Source organism: Ciconia boyciana, chromosome 1 (assembly GCF_034638445.1).
Source record: "Ciconia boyciana chromosome 1, ASM3463844v1, whole genome shotgun sequence".
Classification (NCBI taxonomy): Eukaryota; Metazoa; Chordata; class Aves; order Ciconiiformes; family Ciconiidae; genus Ciconia; species Ciconia boyciana.
In genome coordinates, this window is record NC_132934.1 from 129,204,280 (window position 1) to 129,228,246 (window position 23,967).

General features: G+C 37.4%; 1 protein-coding gene across 1 annotated transcript in view; it reads right to left on the reverse strand.

Annotated features, from left to right (window-relative positions):
• IL1RAPL1 (interleukin 1 receptor accessory protein like 1) overlaps positions 1-23,967 on the reverse strand; it is a 670,917-nt gene that overhangs the window by 11,154 nt on the left and 635,796 nt on the right. Inside the window, exons 6-8 of the mRNA XM_072852514.1 lie at positions 20,944-21,076; positions 18,825-18,970; positions 7,652-7,795 (exon numbers count right to left, since the gene is read on the reverse strand). Coding sequence (XP_072708615.1) covers positions 7,652-7,795; positions 18,825-18,970; positions 20,944-21,076 — 423 coding nt within the window. The remainder of the gene's footprint in view (positions 1-7,651; positions 7,796-18,824; positions 18,971-20,943; positions 21,077-23,967) is intronic.

Sequence of the window (23,967 nt, forward strand, 5' to 3'; positions counted from 1 at the left end):
ATTTGTGGGTCACATTTAATGTACACATTGCAGTAGTGTTCATTAGCCTTAACATAACGAAAAATGTAATTTAAATGCTTAGTTGAGAAAAGTTCCCAAATCCTAAGTCTTTCAAAATGCTTATACTTTTCCTCACACTATTTACTGTTGCTTATGAAACTCACCTTAACATTTTCTTTTATTTTTAAATGTCAAGCCCTTTTAATGTTAATAAAGATCAAGAACTACCAACACTACTTTTTCCATGGCAAAGTATTTGTTAAGTATAGTGTTCCTAATGATAGTTCATATCCTTGTGCAGAGTGGGTAATGGTGAATTGGAGGGAGGTTTTGTAAATGCAACACTGGGAAAGAGGTTAAAGAAATGTAATCAATTCTAAATAGGTTCTGGAGTATTCTCAGCACACCATAGACCAGAAAAAAAAGGTCCTTTGTCCCTAGTAGGCATATTCATTAAAATATTAAAGCAATGGACATGGATTTCTTTTTTCCTTTTTTCCCTCCTTTTTTTCTTCTTTTTTTTTCCCCATTAAGCCGTATTGAATTTTTGAAGTCTAAAGAACATGAAAAAATAAAAGAAATAACAATTTTAAAGCTGATTCTATAAGATCATTTATGAAAACCCCAAGATATCAATGCTGCATTTGACATTTCTTGAAAATTGGGAGTGATTCCCAGCAGATAAAAATTCAGCCAAAAAATAATACAATGACATGATTTCAAGTATAAAATAAATTCTCTCTGTAAGCTATATTTTCCCTGGTTTTCTATAATTACAGCTAAAATTTGTCATTGGTAGATACATAAGATAGAATATTACTTATTTAAACTGAATAACCTATTATTAAAGCTAATTTTTTTCTCTTATATTTAGTCTGATTTTGTATTCCTAACTAAATGAAGAGTGCATCTCAAATGTTTCTCAATCATTCTCATTAACACGAAAGTTGAAATTTATTACCTCTACTGAAGACATTCTATTTTCAATATGAAAAACTGATGAAGCATTAATCTTAGAAGTTGTTCTTGACAGGTATGAAAACTCAGAAATCCTTATAAAAGTTTCAGAAAATTAAAAAATCATAAAAGTTAAAAGACGGTGATAGAAATTATTCTCTTGGTTTCTGTGAATTATTTGCAGGTCAGACACCAAACCAAGAAAAAACATATTATTAGTAGATATTGAAATACTGAATGGTAACTACCTAGCTGGAAATATAGCATAACATAGTAGTTATCTATGAAAGACTGGAAGACACTAGCTACTATTTAAAAAAGGAGAAAGTAGGAAGACGCACTAATAAAGACTGTCATGTAAACTGAAAATGGAAGAATATACCTTTTTTCTGTACTAAAGAAATTTCTTAAATAAAAAGTGTAAAGAAGTGATGCTCTTATTATGGTCCTAATTCAACAAAGCAACTAGTTACCTGTATAAAATACATGCTTAATTTTATATATATCCCTTAGTTCTCTTGATCTCAGTGACAGTACTCGTATCTTATCATTGGGTTAAGTATTTTGAAAACCGGAGCTAAGACAGCCTTGATCTAGGCAAAAGCAGCGAAAAGTTAAGTAAATCATTATAGATATAAACAAATTGAAAGGAGAAATGGCTTGGAAACAGGCTTTCAATCTAAGATTCTTGAAATCAGATGCCAATATGCTGCATTCACCTCACCTACCTTGGAAATCTACAATGTGCTTTGGCTTTTGATAAAAAAACTTCAAAACTTAGAACCATTTGACAGAGCTGCTGGTTGAGGAACAGGAGATATCTCAGTCTTCATTGATTTATGTACAGTAGTCTTTTTTTTTTTTTCTACTTTACATCTGGACTTTCTAACCTATAACAATCTTTTGGTTTGGAATCTAAATATGTTCTTGGTGATAGTTTTATTTTATTTTTTAATATATATATTATGCATGTACTTTAGATAGTATAAAATAGGAAGGGAGAAAAAAGCAGGAATTTTTCTTTGAATTAGTAAGTTCCAAGGACAGAATCTAGAAAATCCCATATTCAGTGGAGACATAAATTGAGATTTTATTGTTTGAATTGCATTTCAGATATAAATAAATAGCATAAACAAAAAGAGTTAAGGGAAGCATTTCTCCAACAATAAAGTTGTAATTAAATAAGAAGAAAATCCCTTTTTGTAACCAGTAATATATAGAAAGATGAAAGCTGCATTTTTCTAAAGGTGATTTTAATAGAATTTGAAATTGATAATCATAGAGCAGGATTTCTTATTGCCACAATTTGCCAATAGCCAATAAGACTATATACGCAATGGTGAGGCTGCTATTGCAAACTTACTCTATGGGTCCCCAGGGAAGATTCTGTAATTGCAAAGTCACTAACTTCAGCAGTAATTTCAGTCTAGCTATACCTGCATAGCATAATCATTAACACAAGTGCTTTGGCAGTGCCTAAACCATTGGTAAAAGTTATATTTGAAAGTTAGTAACTAAGTCACACTGAAACATTAAGAATCTCAAAGCACTGCCTTTTCTTGATGTGTAAGACATTTACTGGGATGAAACCCAGGAAACCACTAAGAAGTATATCTTACCTGCTCTTGTCTTGTACAGTTAATAAGATATTATCTGGGCAATCCCATAGGTCTGTCCATGAACCCTGCTAGTCTTTTGCAGCTAAATAATAGTAAGGACAAAAATCATGATTACCTAAGGATTCCCAGGTGCAACAGGGACTTCAAAGCAGGAACTGTTTCATCAGTCTCCTAATTTGAGCATTGATTTGGTTCCCCGCAGCAAGCAGTAGAAACTCGTCTCTTAAGAAAGTGCAACCAGCGCAGCCAAGAAACAGCCACTATAGATGTCATGTACCAAATCCAAACAAGGTTTCCTGAATTTAGAGAGCTCAGCAGTGACACATTTTAATCATGTTAGGAGCACTCTGCACCACATTTCAGCAATGTGGGGGGAAAAAAAAAGGAGCAACCTGCAGAACTGAAAGTGAAACCCAGAGGAACTCCCCAGCCCTGGCTCCCAGGTGCCTTCCCTGCCTGCACCCCAGCTGCACAGAGGCTGTTTCTTCCCTCAATTCACCAAGGTTTCTTTGGCAAGGAAAGCTGAGAATAAGATCGAGGACACCTCGGAGAGCTCCTGTCCAACACTGCAAACAGCTGATGGGACCTAAAGGCACCAAGGGTCATTGTGAAGGTCATCATATCAGCTGCTAAGCAAAGCTCTTACTTTCTAGTTATCAGCTGCCTACAGATTTTTTTTTGTTCTTGAGCCTAAAGCCTGATGTCTCATCAGCCTAGCTGTGAGAAAGGATATTTATGTAAATTTCATTAGAAAACTATTTACAGCACATTTGTTCAGTCTTTCTTTTTAATTGCTACTTTTTTTATTCTTATAATTTTTAAAGCCAGCCTCTTAATGTAAAATTTCTTCTTTTTTATGGTAGTATTCACTCCTTGCTTATTAATTCCTTAATACAAAAACTTCCTCCAATTTAAATGTTTACTAATGTACTTAGGTAATGGCAGGGGCTGGTGCCTACAGACTGTTTCTACTGCTAACTGTACCATATGCTGTTTTCTCTGAAACTGGAATCTGAAATGTAAACACGTATATAAGCTCATGATTTTGAGTAATTTTGCGTATCTGACAATGTCCAGTGGTTTTCAGCCTGTCATCCGTAGGCTTCTGGATTTATCCTTAGTATACATTAAAGCTGGCACACAGACACCTGCACATCCATTGGAAACTCTCAGGTCTTGAAATGGCACGAAAAAGTTGAAAATAACTGTTTTGGTGACTTTGAGCCTCCTGGCCACTTTAAGGCAGAATCATAAATGGTGCTGCTTAGAGAAGTGGTCTGGCTGCCCTCTCCACCCTCGCTGTGTCTGCTGTGGCTGTCATGCCTGGGGACTGATCATTGCACAATTTGATGAGCAGGAGCAGTCTCACAAAGCAGAAAGTTGTCCCAGGTAAAATCCTGGGAAAATTTCCATAGATTTTAGGGGGCCTGGAAGTCAGCTCATATGTAGGCAAAAAGCAGATTTCTATACAGTAGTAATATCTCTTCTGATACAAATAACCTTTGAAGGTCACAGAATGGAAGGTAGAAAGAAGTCAGGGCATGTGTTGATCACAGGTACTTGTAAACGTTTACTTGCATTTTTACTCTTCTTTGTTAGTTAAAGTACGATACTTAGTTTGTTAATCAAGTCATTTAAAAACTGGGAAAGGCAGCAAAAGATCCTTGGAAAATAAAAATACATAAACAGTAACTGCTAAAACACTCCTCAGAGGATGAACGTGGTAGGAAATCTCTTGTGTTGGAGCTCAATGTACAGCAAAATAGAAGAAATCATCACTTCTAAAAGTGGCTTTCACTAATAATGTGTTAGTCCTTAAAGTGCACTTTATGGACAAGGCTTTTTAAAATAAGCTTTTAAGTTTAGAGCTGAAAATCTAAAAGGGTTGCCTGACATATAACAATGACCAGCCATCAGCAGTTCCCAGTGAAGTATCTGTTTCTCAAAATTTTGTTGTTTTCAGAATAATACTGGACATTTCTTTGTTTGCATAGCACTTCAAGATATCATCTTCATCGTGTATGTGGAGAGGTCTTGAACTGAAATTCTCCACTTAAACAGTTTTGGGAGTTTCTGACCACCAACCTGGTAGGGGTGAGCTGCACCTCTGAGATGCAAGGTCATGCCAAACACCTGCAGGTGAGAAAACTACTGCTTTGCCAAGGACCAGAGTTTTTTTCTTGCCCCTGTGCTCCAGCTCCCAGGGGGATCTGTCAGACTTTCACAGTGAGGTCCCCTGACTAAACACCGTCACGTCGTGCTGCTCCATACCGAAGGACACAACACGGTGTCCTTCACGCAGTCCCCTGGTGTGGAGTCAGCTCCCAGGTGGCTGGAAAGCACAGGCACAGAATGGGAGGAAAAGCAGTAAAATGTGAGCTGGATTTGATTATATTCCAATTTAGTAAGAAAGGCAGGGAATTAACCATTAAAACAAAAAAGGGGGTTTCAATGTCTGTTCCCAGGATACAATAAAGGCGAAACTGAGCTAAAGGGTTTGCGGAGAGAGGAAAAAACGGAAGGAGAGTCTAGTTCCCAGGATGAGAGAGAAGATGGGAAATTCAAAGCTGCAAGTTAGAGAAATGAGGAATCAGCAGCTGTGATCACCTGTTTAATCTGCAGTACCCCTACAGAAAGTAATAAATTACGTTGCATTAGCTGTAAGGGTTAAATACTTTGTTTTCAAATATTTCTCACAATTTACCCATGCCTTCCACAGAAACGCATATGTTAGCCTGAAAAAAACTGATGTGTCTAAAGCTTGGAAAGGAAAAAGGAATTGTGATGAGATTTGACATCCTGAAGGGCTTGTTCTCTGATCAGGGAAGAAATGAAGCATTGCATTTTAAAAGAGATTTTCAACAAAATTTTAATTGGACCTCACTTTTAAAGTGTTTCAAATCCTCTCTGGGTACTATATAGTGCACACACAAAAAGCCTGTGATATTTTGATGTTTGCTTATCTACATGCTGTCCCGAAGTATGAACATGCTGTAAATTATGAATAGCACGTGGGCGCTCTGCTGTTCCACTGCAGGAGATGCGGTTAGAAGAAGATTTGAGAGTTCAGCATTTTGTGTCTGTCAGTAACAAACTAAGCCAAAGGAAAGTCTCTGAATATATGTCTGCAATTTATTTCTGCACAAGCCATGGCTTGGTCTTCTGTGGGGCATTTTGTCTCCGTCTTCTTGCTTTTGCAAGAGTGTAAGTGAAAGAGACAGAGTAAAAAGTTCAGTTGCAGTAACTTCATTGGCACAATGGGTTTTATTCATGTTGCCAGTATATTAAATACAGTAGAAGCTTCAGGTTTCCATTAGGAATCTGCAAGTATCATTTTTCTTCTTATATTACTGTGGTTAAACACTTAAGCAATCAGTGTTTGCATTGATTATCTAAGGACAATCCATGCTTTATCTTTTTTAACAATGAACTTTGCTCAGAAAGATAAATTGAATGGGTATTGGTTTTCCTCCTTTTGAATCCCAGAACAGTATCCTTTAGAGGTCACTTTTTTGTTGTTTGAAATGTGTGATTGAAGTACTGTTGTTCCTAGGTGACCAATGTTTGGGATGGGAGAAGAGAGGGGCAAGCGTGTAACTTGGTAGAGTAAGTTTGCAAATGAATTGGAATGATTTGAGATAACAATAAATGACAACTGTAAAAGTAAGAATTACTGATACTGAGAGAGAAAACATTAAATTGCATCTATTTAATCAATTACTAATTAAACTGTCTATTTCTGCATAATATAATATGACTATTATTAAATTCACACAATTCGTGCAAGTAAACATGTCCATTTAAACTGGTGGCTGCTTTGTGGAGAAGAGAGGACCTCCGCTCCTGAAAATAGTGTCTGCCAAAATCCTCCATGAGTCACAGTCCCTCTGGGCCACAGTTTCCTCCTCTGTAAAATAAGTAGTATAACCTGATTTTTTCCCCCACTGAGCTGCTATATTAATGCATCCTTTTTGTAAATCCAGTAGAAGGATACAAAATGTTCTAATGTTCTTGGGCTTGTTGTTCTGAGCTTTTTCTATTTTGAAACCTTGTGCATTTTTAGATGGGAGGCAGAAGTGGGTCATTCCCTGGTGGTCTTATTATGGAAGTCTTTCCCATATATAAGGACCTCTAATTCTGCTGCCGCTCTTCTTCCTTAACGGTGACAGATTTGGCCAGTGCTTGTTTATCAGTATGTACTTCTTTTAATATGTCACAGTGGCTTCTGCCTACAGGCTATTACCTTGAACTGTAAAATAACTTTTATTAGTATTTCAGTAAAAAAGAGGGTCCTGTCACCAAAGATGTAGTGATAGCACAAAACATCAGGAACTCTGATCCAAGAAACCAAACCTAATTAATCAGAGCCTGCAGCTCAACCCAGTTTGTTGTTCAACAGCAGTTTTGATTAGTTGGGCTAGAGGCAAAGAAGACCTTTTTCTTAAGTGTTTAAAAAGAGAAGAAAAGAAAATGCCTGTATACCTTTGACACAAGCCGATGCATACATTGTAGATTACTTTTGTTTAGGCTGGGTGTCCTTGAATCACAGAACAACTTTAATGACCATTAGCCGCTCTCTCAGTGATTAAGTAAATGAACTCAAGAAAATGAACTGCTGGGTACATTCCCAAACACTTGGTGCAGTTTATTGAAACTGATCAGTTTAAACAAGCAGTAAATTGAGATTCACTTCAACCTCTACCTATTTGGTGAATACAATTAGGGAAGACACTCCCTAGCTTATGGAGAAGTGAAGCTGGCTTTCAGTACTGACAGAAAGTGAAAAACTTTAATGCATCAATGTTGGTAATTTACATTTGGTGTCAAGAATAAAAATCTAAAAGACATGGGTGTCTTCTGGAGCTCCAGAAAGCAGCACGTACATCAGCTCAGCAATCACTGCTGATAATGTGCTGTATGAGGAATGCATTTTCAAGTCAGTGCCTAATGCAGTGAGAAATAAAAATTGCAGTTGTTAACGCACCTTGAACTGAAATGAAATTTGGGCCTTGGTGGAGAGAAATAAAAGACAGGCATACTTAGAAAGTAGGAAACATACTAAGAAGCTGCCTTACCTCCATCTAGTTCTTCAGCTCCAAAATGATTCCTGTAGAAGAGCATAATCTCTATCTTGTAACACTTGTAGATAGTCACTAAACAAACAAGCAGCAGCAGAATAGCACCGAGCCCACCAGCAAGCTCAACTGTGTACATCAGCTCTGCAAAGAATTACAAAATGCAATAACAACCACATTCCAAACCAGAGAAAGATTAGCAGCAGACCTCGCACTTACGTTAAACATTAAAATAAAATAATGAATGGTGGCTTATTTATGTATTCATTTCGTTATAGAGCCCTTGAAGAAATGCCTAATTAATATAATTTTTTTCCTTTAATGGAATAGTTTTTCCTCTGGTACACCATCTGAATTGCTCATTTAAAAAATAACAATTGCTCTGTGTGTGTGTGTGTGTGTGTATGAGTATGTGCATATATATTAGAGATATTTGATAACGCTCTTCCTTCTCTCTCTCTGCAGATAGATTGCAGTTTGCTTTACACAGATAAATGTTGACATTCCACTTACAATGAAAGCAGAGGTGAATGTTTCTTTTTGGGGGACTATAATGAAAACACAGCTCCTCCCTTATTCCACACACAAGTAAGATGAGTTTCAGTCTACTGGATAAGATTACACTAAGGATTTGATTTTTTTTTTCAAAATAAAAATAAAAATTTTTCTAAAACCCCAAAACTTGAGAGATGTGAAGACAAATTATGCAAGGAACCCCACAGCTTCACATCTCAGTTATGTGTTAATATCTTTGACACAGTTTCCCAACAATCTGCAGTTCATCTTTATTCTCCCGTTTCCCCCCAGTGGGGTTGGCTTATGTGTAGTTACAGCAAACCCTCCTGATTTGTCCGTTCTGACATTCCCATTTGGACTGTAACCCCCTGGTGTCTTTGCTGTACTCTGCCACTGGAAACTCACATGATGGATTGAGATCCTCGCCATGTAGCTCCATTCCTGAGGATGGGAACTCTGGTCAAATGTGGCCACAACTGTCTACCACCAGCAGTATGCTCAGTGGGGCTGCTTATCAGTGCATAAGTAATATGCCATCATGGGCTTTCACCCCCTCAGTCAACTGTTGAACACTCAGGGAAGCCCACATAGTTACATGGCATCCATTTTGTTGTTACTTTTCATTTGCTTATTGACTGAAAACTGGCAATGTTAAAAAAGAAGGGTGGGAGGAGGAAGAGCGTCACTAACAATGTTGCAATTAGAAATTAATAATAAATGGCATATCTTAAGACCACCCATACTTTTCCAATATCACTCAGTTTTGAGGAGTGCCAGGAAATCAAATCCTGGAAATCCAAGATACACAGCTTACTTCATAAAAATCTGTGCTGGAGAAAGCTCAGTTCCATGTTATTTTCACAGTATCCTCTTCTAGTGGGCAGCTTCTGTCTGAGTGAAGCAAGGTAGCCCTGAAGTAACCTTTTTTTGTGTGTATGTGGTTATGTAGATATGTTACTCCAGCACAATACAATTCAATTAGAGAAATAAAAGGTTAGAGGAGAAAGTGACAATTCCATTTATTTTGACTGTGTCTACTGAGAATCACACACTTTTTTATTATTTTGAGGCAACTGTAAGAAGATTTCATTGCTCTCTGGAAGACACTAAAAGTGTAATAAAATAAAATAAAAAGGCATTTATATTCCATGTCATTTGCTCCAAAACTGTGCTGGAAACTCCTTTGTGTTAGATATTTTTAAGACTGGCATGGTTATTTCAGACTTTCAATAATTTTCTGGTCCAGAGAGGGGAATCTTATTAAAAACACCCAACAAAAAATTGTTTGCATAGACAAGTAATACAGTATTTTAGAATATAAATGGAAATTACTCTGCACTGGCTTACTATACCCTGTTTATCATTTTGTACTACAGGTGATGCAGCTGTTCAATGTAGAAGTAATGTGTAAGTAGAAGAAAGGCTTTAATATTTCAGGTTGCTAGGCACAAAATACTCTATTTATGTGCCTGCTGTTATGACTCATTAAAGGCAAGGAAAAATTTTACAACTGGAAAATAAAAGTTTTTCCTAGATCAATGATTTTGGGATTAAATGGAAAAAATAACTGCAGTAGTCATCTGTTCTCTGCCACCGTGCATGAAATCAGACTAATGCACTGCATCACTTTTGCCACCAAAGAGTCCCTCTTAATTATCTTTTTCCTCATAAAATAATTCAAGATTATGCCTATATTTTTACTTCAGTAAAGTCTATCTGAACACATATGAAACTGTCCTAAATTGGGCAACCAAAGCAAACAAAATTCTCTAAGTCACCCTGAAATGTACTAGAAATTGCCTTTTTATGTGCTGCTGCTGAGCCCACCATGATCACTTATGAGCACAAGGATAAGGTGGATCTTTCTCAAACAGATACATCTGCAAAGTAAGTTTCATGCTCTATCCACCTAGCATAGCAAGCTTGTACTTTCCTCTGTGCTGGACAATGTCAGCACGTGTTTGCTCTCTGTCTTGGGTGCTATTTGTCAGGGTCCAGAGGCAGAGAGGAGCAGCGATTAGCCTGGCAGACTGCTGCATCCGTACACCCAGCTCTGCAAATGCCTGAGCTAACCCCCAAAGTGCTGGAAGTGGGACAGCTGCATCTGTGCAGCACCATGGAGGGTGGGACAGATTGGCCTGGGCACAGTGCCACACCAAGCTGATTGCTTTCAGGCCTTGAGTTAGTGTTTCTGTAGGATAGGATGCTAAACCATGCCCCACAGGGGCACTGGCTGGCTTTGAGCTGCTGCAGGGATTTGGTGAACAGCATTACCCTGTGTTGCGCTGAACTGAAGGTGTGAGGGGCGGAGGGCTTGGTCCTGCCTTTGCTGTCGGTTCCTCGGGTGACTGAAGCCATTTCACATTTCTGTGCCTCGGTTCTCCTAATGTGAATTGGGGAGGCCACATCTGGCTCCTTTGTAGGAGGGGTTACTCCTGAAAGGTGCCCTGTGAATGCCAAGGGTGTTGGTGATGTGTATGTCAACAATGACATAGTGGCTGTTAAAGCTAAGTTAAAGTGTAACAGCAAGGTTAGAGTGTAAGGCTACCTTCACAATAACAATTTTTTATTCTGCTTTATTCTGCCTTTTGCATTGTGATTTGAGCACATTGCTGCAGCAGGCATTACACTCACTTTGAAGTGTGATCTGTTTTTCCTGCTGAAATTCAAGTTTTCTGTAGTGGCTCCATGCTAAAAAGAGTCAATTTCAGCACAATTCCACATCAGAAGGGAGAGACGAAAGTGCAAACCTTTTAAAATCTATTTAGCCTCTGTGTTATGTTGCTCAAATTACAGACCTGGCCCTCCTTAAGGAGCTGAGGCTGAATGTAGAAAACAGCAGAGGAAAATTACTCGGCTAACCCTTAGGGGGACAGGCATTCTGTTAAACACAACAAATGAGCGAGTGCCAGGGAGTTACATCCAGAAGCACAACAATCATTTAGTTACAGGCAATTAACAATAGTCCTCCAGTAGCACAGGAACAGTTCTACTCCAAGGGAAAACACATTGATTACTGCTGCAGTAGTAGATTGGTTTCTGAATAAATAGCTTCAATTTAAAACAAGATTTGTTACAAGCATTTTGACCAATGGCTACAATTTTTTTTCCTTATCGGTAGGCTTTGGCCAAGCAACCCAGTGAAAGAGACGGCTAATTAAAACAAAGTATGTGTCCTCTCCAAATAGCTGGCACAATATGGCTGGTAATAAATGCACTCATTTTATACTGATTCTATCCTAATTATTAGGCATATTTGTAGGATATATCTTTGATCTTCATCAGGCTTTAATATTTGATAAACTTCCTTTCGCTGTGCCATGCAGGTAATTCACTTATCGTAGCTATCGTAGTTGTAAGAAGAAAGTAAATAAAAGAGTGCCTTCAAAGATTCATATCTTTTGACTTATACAACATGCTTCAGGGACTTTACATTTAATGATCTGTGATAATTTAAAATTAGCCTTATTCTATTCATTAGTCCACATACAGCTGAGCTATGAAGAAAAATAATTATATTTCAAACATTCTTTTTTTGTGATTTATAACTCTTTGAGGACATGTGATTTATAGCTGTGTATTCAATTTCTGAGCCTTTTTCAAAATCCAATTACAGTCTATCTAAGGTTTCAATTTTGCAATCACTTACGCAGATTGCTTAACTTCATGGACCATAAGTAATCCCTCTGAAGTCAACAGGACTATTCACAGAGCTTCAGGTTAGCACATACATAAGTCTTTGCAACTTTGTGGCCTAAACTCATTTCTATTCTCTGCTTGTCTCAGATGATTTAACTCACAAAGCTACAAGGCTTGGTTAGAGACAGTTCTCAGTTTGTCTAGGTATACTTTCATAGACTTCAATTATTAAGTGAAACATAAAGGTAATAAATATAATTTGGAAGGGGAGCAGTTGAAGACAATACTAAAGCTCTCATGATGACACCTGGGAGAAGATAAAGAAGGCAGATACTGACAACCAACGCAAGACTGATGTGTCATAACATGCAGCTTTGGTTATAAACAGGTGTGTTTCTTCTAAAGGAAGAAGGAGGCTGGCTAACACAGGAATACTCGTCTGAGTGTCATTTCAGACATCAGCAGTAAACAGTAGGCAGAGTTTAGGTTAGGAAGAAAGAAACCCATACTCACAGTTTAAAAAAGAAGTACGTGCTTTTCTTCTCTTTTTTCCTCCTGCTTAATGCAGTATTCATTATGGCATGGCCGTAAAAATTTATCTTTCCAAAGTATAGCATATGGAACCACAGCTTTATACAGCATATGCATATCCAATATGCATAAACATATATATATAAAATCTATTGTCTAATTTTTAAGGTTTTTTATTTGTTTGTTTCATGTGCCAAACAAAATCTGTTTGTATTTAAGGTACCTAGACGGCTTTATGGATACTGTTGTGAATGATTACTGATGGATATTGTAGGACAATAATACTTCTGATACCAGTAGAAACAGATTTGGGATGCTCATTAGCTTGATTATGAAATCATTTCTTAGCACAAAGTATATGCTTTCTGCCAGCATAGGCCATGCATGCCTGTAGATGTCTGCAGAGTTGACTTAAGGCGGCTAAATTTAGTTACAATTTTTAACATGGTTTTCAATGCAGTAGTTTCATTTTATTTATTAGAACTATTGAGATCTAGTTACCTCACTTTATTTTTTAGATCAATATATAATATGTATTCCCAATTCATCTATGAAAAAGAACTAGTTGGGTTCAGGATTATATGTACATATGTATATATATGTACAAATACAAGATAGGGATCTTGTTAACCTATTCATTAGTATGGCAGGCAGCATATCTGAGCCTTGGTGCTGTTGGATTTCTCGGTGTTATTAGAACAGAGATAGTAAATTATTATAATAGAAATATATTCTTACCAATGACATTTTTATTTCTTCTGAGAAGTGCGGGATACCTGTTCTTAGCAGGAGAATAATTACACTGACTACCTCCAACAGTATGTTAACTCAAAAGAGGATAAGGTTGAAAAAATATAGATGCTGCAATGTTACTGAAGTTTACTACATTTAAATGCAGAACACTGCATTTTAAAGGCAGTTTATACTTCAGGTTGAAGGAAAAAAGTCATCATGGTGCAGAATTGCATTAATCTCTGGTTAGCTTCCCCAAATAAATGAATTGTGTATGACTTAAAACCGTACTGATTAGGAGAGCTTCTATTTGCTTATTGCACTACAGAAATCAGACAGCCCACACAATTACTTCTTTTAGATCTTCTGAAAGAAATGAATGTAAGAAGCACTGGGAGGTGTTAAAATGTGGGGAAAAATGGAGTACCAAGTTCCAAGGATGTAAGATCATAAAACATACTGTTTACATTTTTTCTGAGGATAGCATTAATGAATAATTTAGCTCTGCATGGATTATGGAACAATTTGTGACTTTTTATTTTAAAATATTTTCATCCTTGCCAATCAAGGTTAGAATTGCAGTTAGACATTACATAAAGCGAAGAACTATGGTAAAAGTGGTACAAAAGCTGTTTTAAAAAGGAATCTGTTAAATAAAACAACTTGTTTGACACTTTGTCAGAGGAAAGTTAGATTTAGGCACATGGTAAGTAATCTGACTAACCTTTTTACTGGAAATGTCTTAATCCAATTTTCTAAAGGATAAGAAAAACCTTACTGATAAAGAAAATGGTCTTATGAAGAGTTTCTGTCAGGCAGTAGTCTTTAGTATTCTATTAATTTACTGATTTTAGATGAGATTGAGTGTAAAAAGAACAGTTACTTTTGATTAAGTTTGGGACAGAAAGGGAGGCGATATTTGACTTTTGGCCCTTTGTCATGAACTTCTTGGGCGACTGAACCTTTGCAGTGCCCAGCACAGTGACAACCTGAAGGCTTCTTCAATGGCCATAGGGGGATGAAAAATCAGTTCCCTTCAAATCAAATCCAATTTCAATGCCAATTCTAAAACCTGGTGAGTAACTCGGGAAAGCTTTTCCTGTAGTGCAGAATAAAAACTGAATGTTTCATACACTGGAAGATATACATGTGTAAGGTCTTAACTGACCAAGTGGGCTAGAGTTTTACAATAGTTTTGCTTCCACTGAGACTCAGAGATTTGCTGGAATGTTCAAGTAATTAGCACCAATTAACAGAATTGAAATATAAAATACTCATTAGTCTCATATCTCACATGATGAGCTCCCCATTCAGAAATTTCAGAAGCATCGTGAAGCTTTATGGCAAAGGGAGCTATAACACCTGCGGCTTATTTGCAGAGGTTAGAAAAGAACTAGTTTCTTTTCTCTTTTAAGTCTTAACTGTCACTCATCACTACCACTATGTGAAATCATGTCCTAGTGACTGAAAATGCTCATGAGATCAAAAACTTAACTTACTGAAGTCCTTAAGTAATAAAACAAATTTACACTTATGTGTGTATTCACATATGTGAATGACACTAATTTAAGGTGCTTGTCAGCAATTCTATTATCATTAATAACCGTATGAAGTTCAGAATTACTTGTTATTCAGAATTTGCTATTAAATTGTACAGGAAATATTAATATGGTGTTTATGCATTAATAAATGATGAGTTTAAAGAATGCCTACTTATTCATAGGTTTCCTCAGGATGCATTTCCTATAGGAAGTATTAACTTGTTTTTTTCAAACATATATTCTCATGGGCAATTTCAAACAGAATCAATCTCTTCCTCTAAACAATTTATTTCAGTGAAAGTCCTTTTTTGTCCCAACAGAAAAAAAGATGTTTTAACCATCCCTCATTAGCTTGTAGTCAACAAGACCCATATATGCCCATTGAGAACACCTACGACTGAGGAAAACAAACCCAAAACATAAGAGAGGCCCAGGACAGGAAATTAGACAGCACTGCGAAAATGGGAAGAAAGGGAAGGAGGTACTTTGAAAAAAATGCCTAAAATATGTTACCTGCTCTTAGTTCTGGTGTCTGTCCCATGAAAAATACAGGTATATTATTAAGCTTTTAAAATAATATCAATAACATTAAAAAAAGCCAAGGTAGAATTTGAGATTATTTTTGCTTTAGAGTTTTAGTTGCAGACATGCAGTCAAGAATTTCCACAAAAATAATCACATCATTAGATAATAACCTGTATTTCCAACATAGTCTATGATTAAATGAGACTACGAAGGCTTTGATCCAGCATGAAAGTCATACTTTTCAATACATAACATTGTAGAAGAGCATTCTTTCTACTTATGCGTTACATTTTTATATACTACATTGATAGGCTATGGGCTTGTCTTCTTGAATTAAAAACCTGTGAAAAAAATAGAATTATAGCCTGTGAACCACCCCTTATATTATCTGCAATATGTGGTCTGTCATTAATAAATTTGTGCTTAGCTGCTGTCAGTAGCACTCTCAAAATTAATTTCTGGAAGGTTCCTCTACCTGGCTGAAGATTAACCTGTAATTGCTACAGGTGATCAACGACAGTTATCACCAATAAGTAACAAAATCAGCATTAGATTATAACAAGTAGATTTTTTTAATTCTCACATAAAAAAAGAAAATAACTTGGTTGTTGTAAAGGTAATAGAAAGAGACTTGGCCAACAGCTGGAGGAAGGGAATGAAAGTTAAATCTCCTGGGTTCTGATCCCTCTCTTTTCCTGATTATTTTTGGACAAATTTTGTAGGAATGGACCAGAAAAGGAAACAGCATCAGCATTGTCATGCTTAAAAAGCTCTACTGCCTTTAGCTCTGAGTTAAATGCTCCCTATGCACAGCGTCTGAGGAGTCTAAAAATGGTTAGCTGGCTGCACAAAAACATAGATCATCGGTTTTCTCCACTGGCAGTCAGAAAGTAAAAGAAGCTCAGGAGAAAATCAGGGCTCAGCTCCCCAAGATGCAGAGCGCTGACATCTGGACTAGAGAGAGGTGCAGTGGCCCCAGCTTTCTCCTGGTGCTGGATACCCAAACTGAGATCGCTTTTCCTGCACAAGTGGTGCTGGAGTCCAGGGGAGCTGTGTTCTGCTCCCCTCCCGAAATTCCTCTTGGGAAAGGGGAGGCTCTGGGTTTCTGTTCCAGTGCCACATCAGGGAAAGAGCAGAACCCCCCTCTCCCTAGCTGACTGTCCCAGGTGCTGGTTTGTGGTGGGGACCACCATTGGATGGAGACCCTGCTTGTGTTTTCTGTGAGGTGAGTGTGTGTCCCTGCTGGGCTGATGGGCGGGAAGAGTGAGGAAAGTGCATCCAGGTTTTTGCTGGTGATTTAGGCTCTGAACCTCTTACCCTTTCAGGGCCTGTGTAATTGCAGGCATATCCAAAAGCTCCCCCTGGAAGTTTAAGTTTACAGAGAATATATTGACTGGGGCAAAGCAGCAGTTGCAAGGGTGTTTGAAAGGCTTAAATTTTGTACCTGAATCCCCACTGCAGCATTTAGCCCTAAACACCTCTTTTCCCAGGAACACTCTTAGTTCAGTAACAGAGCTTTCTGCTTTCCTCTCCCTTCTGATCCTGGTGATAATGTACCACATATGAAGTTTAAGAAGGATTATAATTTCTTTTTCAGGTATCCAGTGAACATTCCAGATTCAGCATTTTTGTTGGCTTATACTGCTGGAAAAAAAGATCACTAACTAGAAAACCAGCCAAAACTAATACCTCTGCAAGTGCCACAGTGTTCAGGAAGCAAATTTATCTAATTGTTAGGTCCCAATTGTTCTAAGGGAGCCAATAATCAGAAATTAATAAATGACTAACTCATTCCTAGCAGAGACTAAATGTGGATCTAAACAAGGAAACCTAAAACGAAATGTTGTCATGGTGATATACAGGAGACTAAGCAAGCAGTGCAAAGCTTCTCTTCCTAGGAGACCTGAGAGACTAGCTCAAATTTTTATCTGTCATGGGTAATTTATCATTTCACTGAAACAGTTGTCAGCATGCAAAATACGTAGAAGGCTTGTAACAGGTACCTTTTGTTTTTCGAGGGCACAACAGATTTTGTTTCCAAATCACAATTTCAGATTCAGCCTTACTTAAAGAGGAAACAAGAATATTTGGGGGAGTTTTTGCTATTTTTAGCTTTTTACTATTTATAAGGTCAATTAAATATTGAGATTACTTCCTCTTAAGCATGTCATCATGAGGCCACATAGTGTGGTGTGTTTGACATACTGATTTCTCCAAGAAAGGAAGCAAGGAAAGTAGACCCTTGCAAAATTTATGCATGCACACCGTTAGATTAAAAAGCCGATAGTCACAGAACAGAAAAGACTTATGTGTTGTCAGTCTTGGAGCTACTGGAAGGGAAAACAAGGACTCACCATCAGCACATGACTTAATACACATCAGTTAATTAAGTATTGGTTTTAAAGTAATTTAAGCCTCAAAAATTCTTTATTTTTGGTGTTCCGTGCACTAATTTCATTATTAAAGACAAGCCATTGGATTTCAGTGTTTGTTGGGTTAAGCTCTTGCTCTGGGTTCAAAGATCTCTGAATTAGGAGTATATGACTACTAGCTGGTAAATTGTTGAGGTTCAATTACTTAATAAATTAATTTCCCATCTCAGTAAATTCAAGAAAATATGGCAAATGCCAGGCTAAGCAGAACATCTGGTTATTTACATCTGCATCTCTTAAGAAGCAACGACAAGAGTTCAGAAAAATGGCTACAAACTAGTTCAATTAATTGGAGGTACACAAAAATACATTTAAATAAATGACTCACACTATCTTGATTTATGGTTTTCTTTTAAGCTTAGACTGACTTTGCATGCTGCAAGACTAAAACTAGGGAAGGCATCACTGCTTTGACATAAATTGAGGTGCCACAAGTAGTTCAGCACCACAGTAAGAACCTGGCTTTCTCACCTTCACAAACAGTAGAAAAAAAGCACAGTAATGATAGTGAAGTACAGACACTGCTCCTGATTATTCTTTGCTCTCTTAAACCAGTGAGAAGCTGCATGAGGGTGGGGAGCTTCAAGCCCAGGCATGTGGAGCACCCTCTGGGAGGTAAAGTGAACAAAGAGGATCTGGGAACTTCGTTTTGCAAGAGATTCTCCACCTCTCCGTAATTATCTCTGTGGGAGATGGCTGTGGCCATTAGGCAGGCTGGAATCACGGGATGTGAGTGGTGAGTAGGAACAGGAAGGTCCTTAGAAGTTTCTGTCATGATACTTCACTTCAGAAATGTTGGTGTTAAACAAATGTGTTAGAAGGAAAATGTCTACAGTCAGGCTATGCAGGAACTCCCCTGGCATGGGGTTTAGGTGGCATTTCTGACAGAAGTGGAATGTATTTTTGTTGGCTTTTCTAATATTTGATTTTATTTCTTACAGAAAATTATCACAGTTGTACTACCTGCAGCTTCCTTCTTTTTTTTCTCTATTGAGCCTTTATTAAAGTTCATGAATTATTAAATGCATCTTTTATATAAATATAATTAAAAGGTGTTACTGTATTTTTCCCAGTGACAGCCATAGTTAACAACAACCTTTCTGTTTTATTTTGAAAGTTGTACAAATGACTGGGGAAAAATAATAATTGCCTATTAATATCTCAGGAAGCCAAAATTCGTGCTTGCATCAGAAGGAAGCTCTACAAACTGACCGCCCCTATAATGTGCCATTTCATGGAGAAAAGCTGCATATTTACCCCTTTTATGTAGAAGAATACTGGCATGCCGGCGTCCATTTCCATTCTCAACATAGCACGAGTAATTCCCCAGATCTGCCTCTTCCACAGAGTCAAGAATCAATGAGATGGAAACCTCCTGTTCCCCGAGATGTTCCTTGAGAACCCTGAGAAAAAAGTAACCATCGCTGCTATTCTGCTTGTGTCATAGCAGAGCATTAGATAATCATGACATAATAATGCTACTTACAATTCACAACTCTCTGGCTTCAAATTTGGCTATGGTTTGATGAAATCTTAATTAAATTATATCATGCCCTTTTCTTCCTCACTTCTAATGAGGAGGTTTGGCTTTGTAAATGTTAATGAGAGCTTCAGTTAATTGTCTTATTTAAGCAGGATGATGTGTACACTGATAATATATTATTGCACACTCTGATGGAGGCCCTGATCAGTAGTATGTGAAGTCTTGAAATGTTAGAAGAGAGAAAAGTGAAAACAGTTATTTTGGGGTTTAGGATCACACTAGGAGTCTAGGCCAAACACACTATTTGTGCACTTTCTGAGGCTCTTCAACATGTCACTCACAAACAGCGTGTTCATGCCAGGGTCTGAAAAATTATTTCTTGAATATATTATAAAATTTGACTGTGTATTATAAATCAGTAGAAAGAACTGGCATACCAGATGCCGCTCATTCATATAGGTGATAAATAAAAGACAAGACCTGCTGCATAAGACTCTACCTGTCATCGCATTGCTTTCTTTACCTCTTAGCAAGCCCATCAGTGGTTTTAGAAACCCAGCAAAGCAAATGACAAACTGTTCCAGGCTGCTCCCTCACATCACACCTGACAAAAGAAGTGGAAACCAGCCTTCCTGCTCCTCCCTCCACAAAACAAGAAAGTTGTCAAGAGATTCTTGTCACCTTTTTATCAGCCCTCAGAATGCCAAGTCTCTGGCTGAATGGCTTAGGAAAAGCTTTAGATGCAAAATACAGCTGATCTGGTTGTCAAGTGCCATTTAGTGTATTGGTCTTGAGCTTTATAGAATAAACTTGAAGTACACTGGGGTGAACTTCCATTTTGCTTCCAATTTTGCCTATATGCTTCCATTTTCCCTATATCTGGGACATGGAGAGGACCTTGAATGTCTATGTGGCCTTCTTGATTTTGGTAAAGGAATTGTCTCTCTTTGGTTACACTGAAGAAGTCTAAGGTTAAGCTGAAAATTAGAGTGACTTCACGTCTTTTGATGAGATAGTAAACTCCTATGTAAGAGGTGAAGTGTAAATAAGCTCATTTTGTTCTATTATAGACAATCACTGTAGATAACACATCTGTGATTAGCTTCCTTTGTAACATACATTTAGATTTGCTTTCATTTCTGGGTTTATCCATGATATATAGGCACAGTGATATACACACATACAGAATTATAAATGAAAAAGAAAACTCTTCAGATCCAAGTAGATACTTCATATTGGATAGGAGTTGGTACGCTATGTCAAGCATGTAATTCTCAATACAAAACCACTTTTTTCTTAATTTCCAAATGAGGCAGCACTTTTAGGAGCCGTAAAAGTACATGACGTGAATTGCCAGATCCTCTCTAAAACAAGTATCTCAGCAGATATAAGCAGCCCACATAACAGGATGCTTGGCTCTCACAGGGCAGATAACATCCCAGGAAACTCATTTTTTTCCTTGAAGGAAAGAAATGAAAACATTCCAAAAGAGAAGCCAGACTTCAGCATTTATTTAAGGCTCCATGTTTTAAAAGACTTCTTTTGAGATGTTTTCCTTGGTGTATTTATTTTTCTTTATTTCATCTTAGTAACTGTCTTAATGGTTCTTATTGTAGATTGCCACAGTTTGAAAAAGTCACTATGCAAATTCCAGTCAGTTACACTATGGTACTTGTCGGGCAGCTATTCTGCTTTTGCAGCTCTCTAACATCAGATCTGGCTGAGGCATGCATTTTTCTGTTCTCTACTGGTGGAGTGGAAAAGGTAAAGAATGAATTTTGCAAAAACAGGGATCAGACCCAAAGTGTTCCTGAGTTAGTCTGTGATACATAGTATTACATTAACTATCAAAAAAAGATTTTGACTGAAAAAACAAAATGCTTTTTCTTTTACCTGATGTCACTTTCCCAGACTCGACTATCATCCAAATCTTCAATAAACTTTTCCCCTTTCATCCAATAGATTAAAGGACTGACATCTCCACTATATCCAAAGAAAGCTCGGCAGGTTAGATTAGCAGAACCGCCTGTTACAAAAGATGTAAGGAAATATGTTATTTCAAAATTCGTAAAAAAAGTTTCATTTTTTAATCGGTTGCTTTTGTTGATTTTAAAAAAAATTATATCTGTAGAGACCCTCAATTTCCAGCTCTGTTGAAGATGTCCAAAATTATCTACTTGTCTTGCAACTGTTGTTCAACATGTTTTCTGAAAATAAATACAATAAAAATTAAATGTTACATAAGAACAGGATTCAATTTTGTATTCTTTCACCAAGTTTTCTATGTTTGGCAAGGAAATGAAAGACCATGTTTTTTCAAAAAGAGCTAACAACCAAAGATTTCCATGTTTGCTCTGAAAACAGATAAAGGTTAGGTAAAATAGACATGCAATCACATCTGTGCTGGTTCAGTTTTGCAATGGTTTCTGCAAAGAGGCCGGTAGATTCCTGTAGCGTACAATTTCCAGGGGACAGCCAGTAGAAAGATGTATGCTCATTGCTAAGTTATCTTTGCAGGAAAGTATTAAACACCAAAACTGAAAAAAGAAGACATGTGAACTCATTCTGTACGTTGTGGGACACATCTCACCATATGAATGGGAATAATCATTGGGTACACATAGCAAGGAGCAGAAATTCTATATATGTGCAGCGTTATAATGAAAATTAAAAAATGTGATATGCCTTCACTTTGGTTTATTTTCGTTGTGTAGTCTTCCATTGTGTTAGTACCACTTGGCTTTGGGGTTTCAGCTAGAGCACATACAGGGATTGAAATAGTAATTTGCCTGTGTTTTGTGTGTTGGTAAGATCAGATAAAACTAGCTGTACTATGGACAGCCACTTAGTTAAAGATTTCCCTTTCACTACTGTAGAGATGTTTGTCTCAACATACACCAACCCTTCTAAACTGCCATGTGCATTTCTTTAGTGGATAATTACACAGTGATATAAAGAAGTTTTGTGAATTAAGGAATGTTTTTTTTCCCCTCTGAGGAGAGTATTTTCATGGAGCTTATATTACTCCTGAGATCAAACTCGTATTTTATTTACACTTTCAATTTTTCGATCTTAGGATTTTAAAGCTGACTGACCACAGCTCCTGTAAAAAAAAAAGATGCATTTTTAATGCTACATTCTGTACCGAGATGCCATGAGAAATCCATTTGGATTCAATGAATTTCCTTAAAAATACACTGCTTTGGGTCAGGACCTTGTCCTTCTCAAACATATGACATTAATATTTGAACATCTTATTTACTTTTTAGTATGGCAACAAAGGCAGGATGCTGTATAACAAGAAGATTAATTATTAAATAAATGTCTTATTTATCTGAAATGATTTGTGGTTTTCTGTAAAAGCATCTGAATCCTCTACCTGGCCTGAACTCTCACATCCATGCCATAAAAGGTGCAGAATCAAATGTTTGTAATCAAAATATGCAACATCAAGGCAAGTACCATCTATGTTGCTTTCACAAGCTGTTTAGGAGCTGAGTTGCTTTTAGTCATTATATGAACCTTTGGTTGGTGCCGCACGCTTTGCCAGCAATGCCTGCTAAGGAGACAGGAGTATCCCAGAACTTGAAGCTAGGATGGAGAGGAGGGTCTCATTTGTAATCAAAAGTTATGAAATCAAATCTCTGACTAATGAGACATTTTGACAATCTCATGTCATTTAGAGCAAAGTTACCAAATGTAAGCTGAAGTTCTTCAGTGAGAGGGCAAAAACTCTCTAAAGACAACCACAGCTCCTGTTTCCACACCCCAGGGAGCAATGGTCAGGACACCTCCCTGGAAACCCACCTCCTCAATCTCTACACAGCTCAAGAAGTGCCATTTGGAAGCACCGGAGACAAAGATTTTCGCAATCTTGAAGTCATTTGCAGTGAAAAGATGAGCATTGGGACACCACTTAATGTGGGTCAAGTACATGAAAACCTGTAATGGAACATGATAAACTTCCTGGTTGTCCCCAGGACATTTTAACAGATGCAAACCCAGTTTCTTATATCAGTAGCATAGCAGATATAAACTAACCTTTTGTTTTGTTTTGCATCATCATTATGATACATGAACATGTGAAAATGAAAATACAAAACCTTTAAGGATTATGAATATCTTGGCCACAGGCATCCAGTCTAGCAGACATGTTCAGGGCTGTGAAATGCCTAGTAACCACTGCATTGGTGGACTCTGATCACTCTCAAAACAGGAGAAGGTACCTGCACATCTAAAGCAAAAGCAAGCTCCTGTGATAATTGGATAACCCCTATGGCATTATCTACCAGTCTTAGAGGGAAGAGTGCTACCTAATGCATCACTGCCACTTCTTGGGCTTTTTCTGGAGCTTTCCCATCAAGTCAAGGCCTGGTTGAAACTTTTTAAGTTTTAAGAGCTGGCAGGATCACAGCTGGAGGGACTGTAGCTTCTGTCCAACTTATCCATGATTTACAGAGATTAGGCACCACAGGTGCTGAACCATCAAAGATCTCTGGTCTCCTGCAGCTAACAGGCACCCACTGAGAGCTGATTTTTACACTGCGCAGGCCTCTAAGCCTTTTACAGGTGAATATTAGCATGCACAGGTTTGCTTTTTAAAAATAAACATATTTTGTTAAGGGAAAAAAATGTTAGAAAAGAAGAGTTGGTAAGATTAAGGCTTTTTTCCTCATTGAATTCTTAAATAAATTTTCCCCTTAAATACAACATGTAAATATACTTTTAAACACAGAATCCAAAGTTTCCATTCAACATGAAATATTTACACCTGAGAATAAAATTAGGAAGGATGTAATGCCTCTTAGTAGTACTGTGTCAATTACAGTCGCTAAGCAAAGGCCATTAGAGTGCTGGGTGTTCAGCTATAAATTACCTATTCTGTCTACCTTGACCAATCTTTGCAATAAGCCAGTG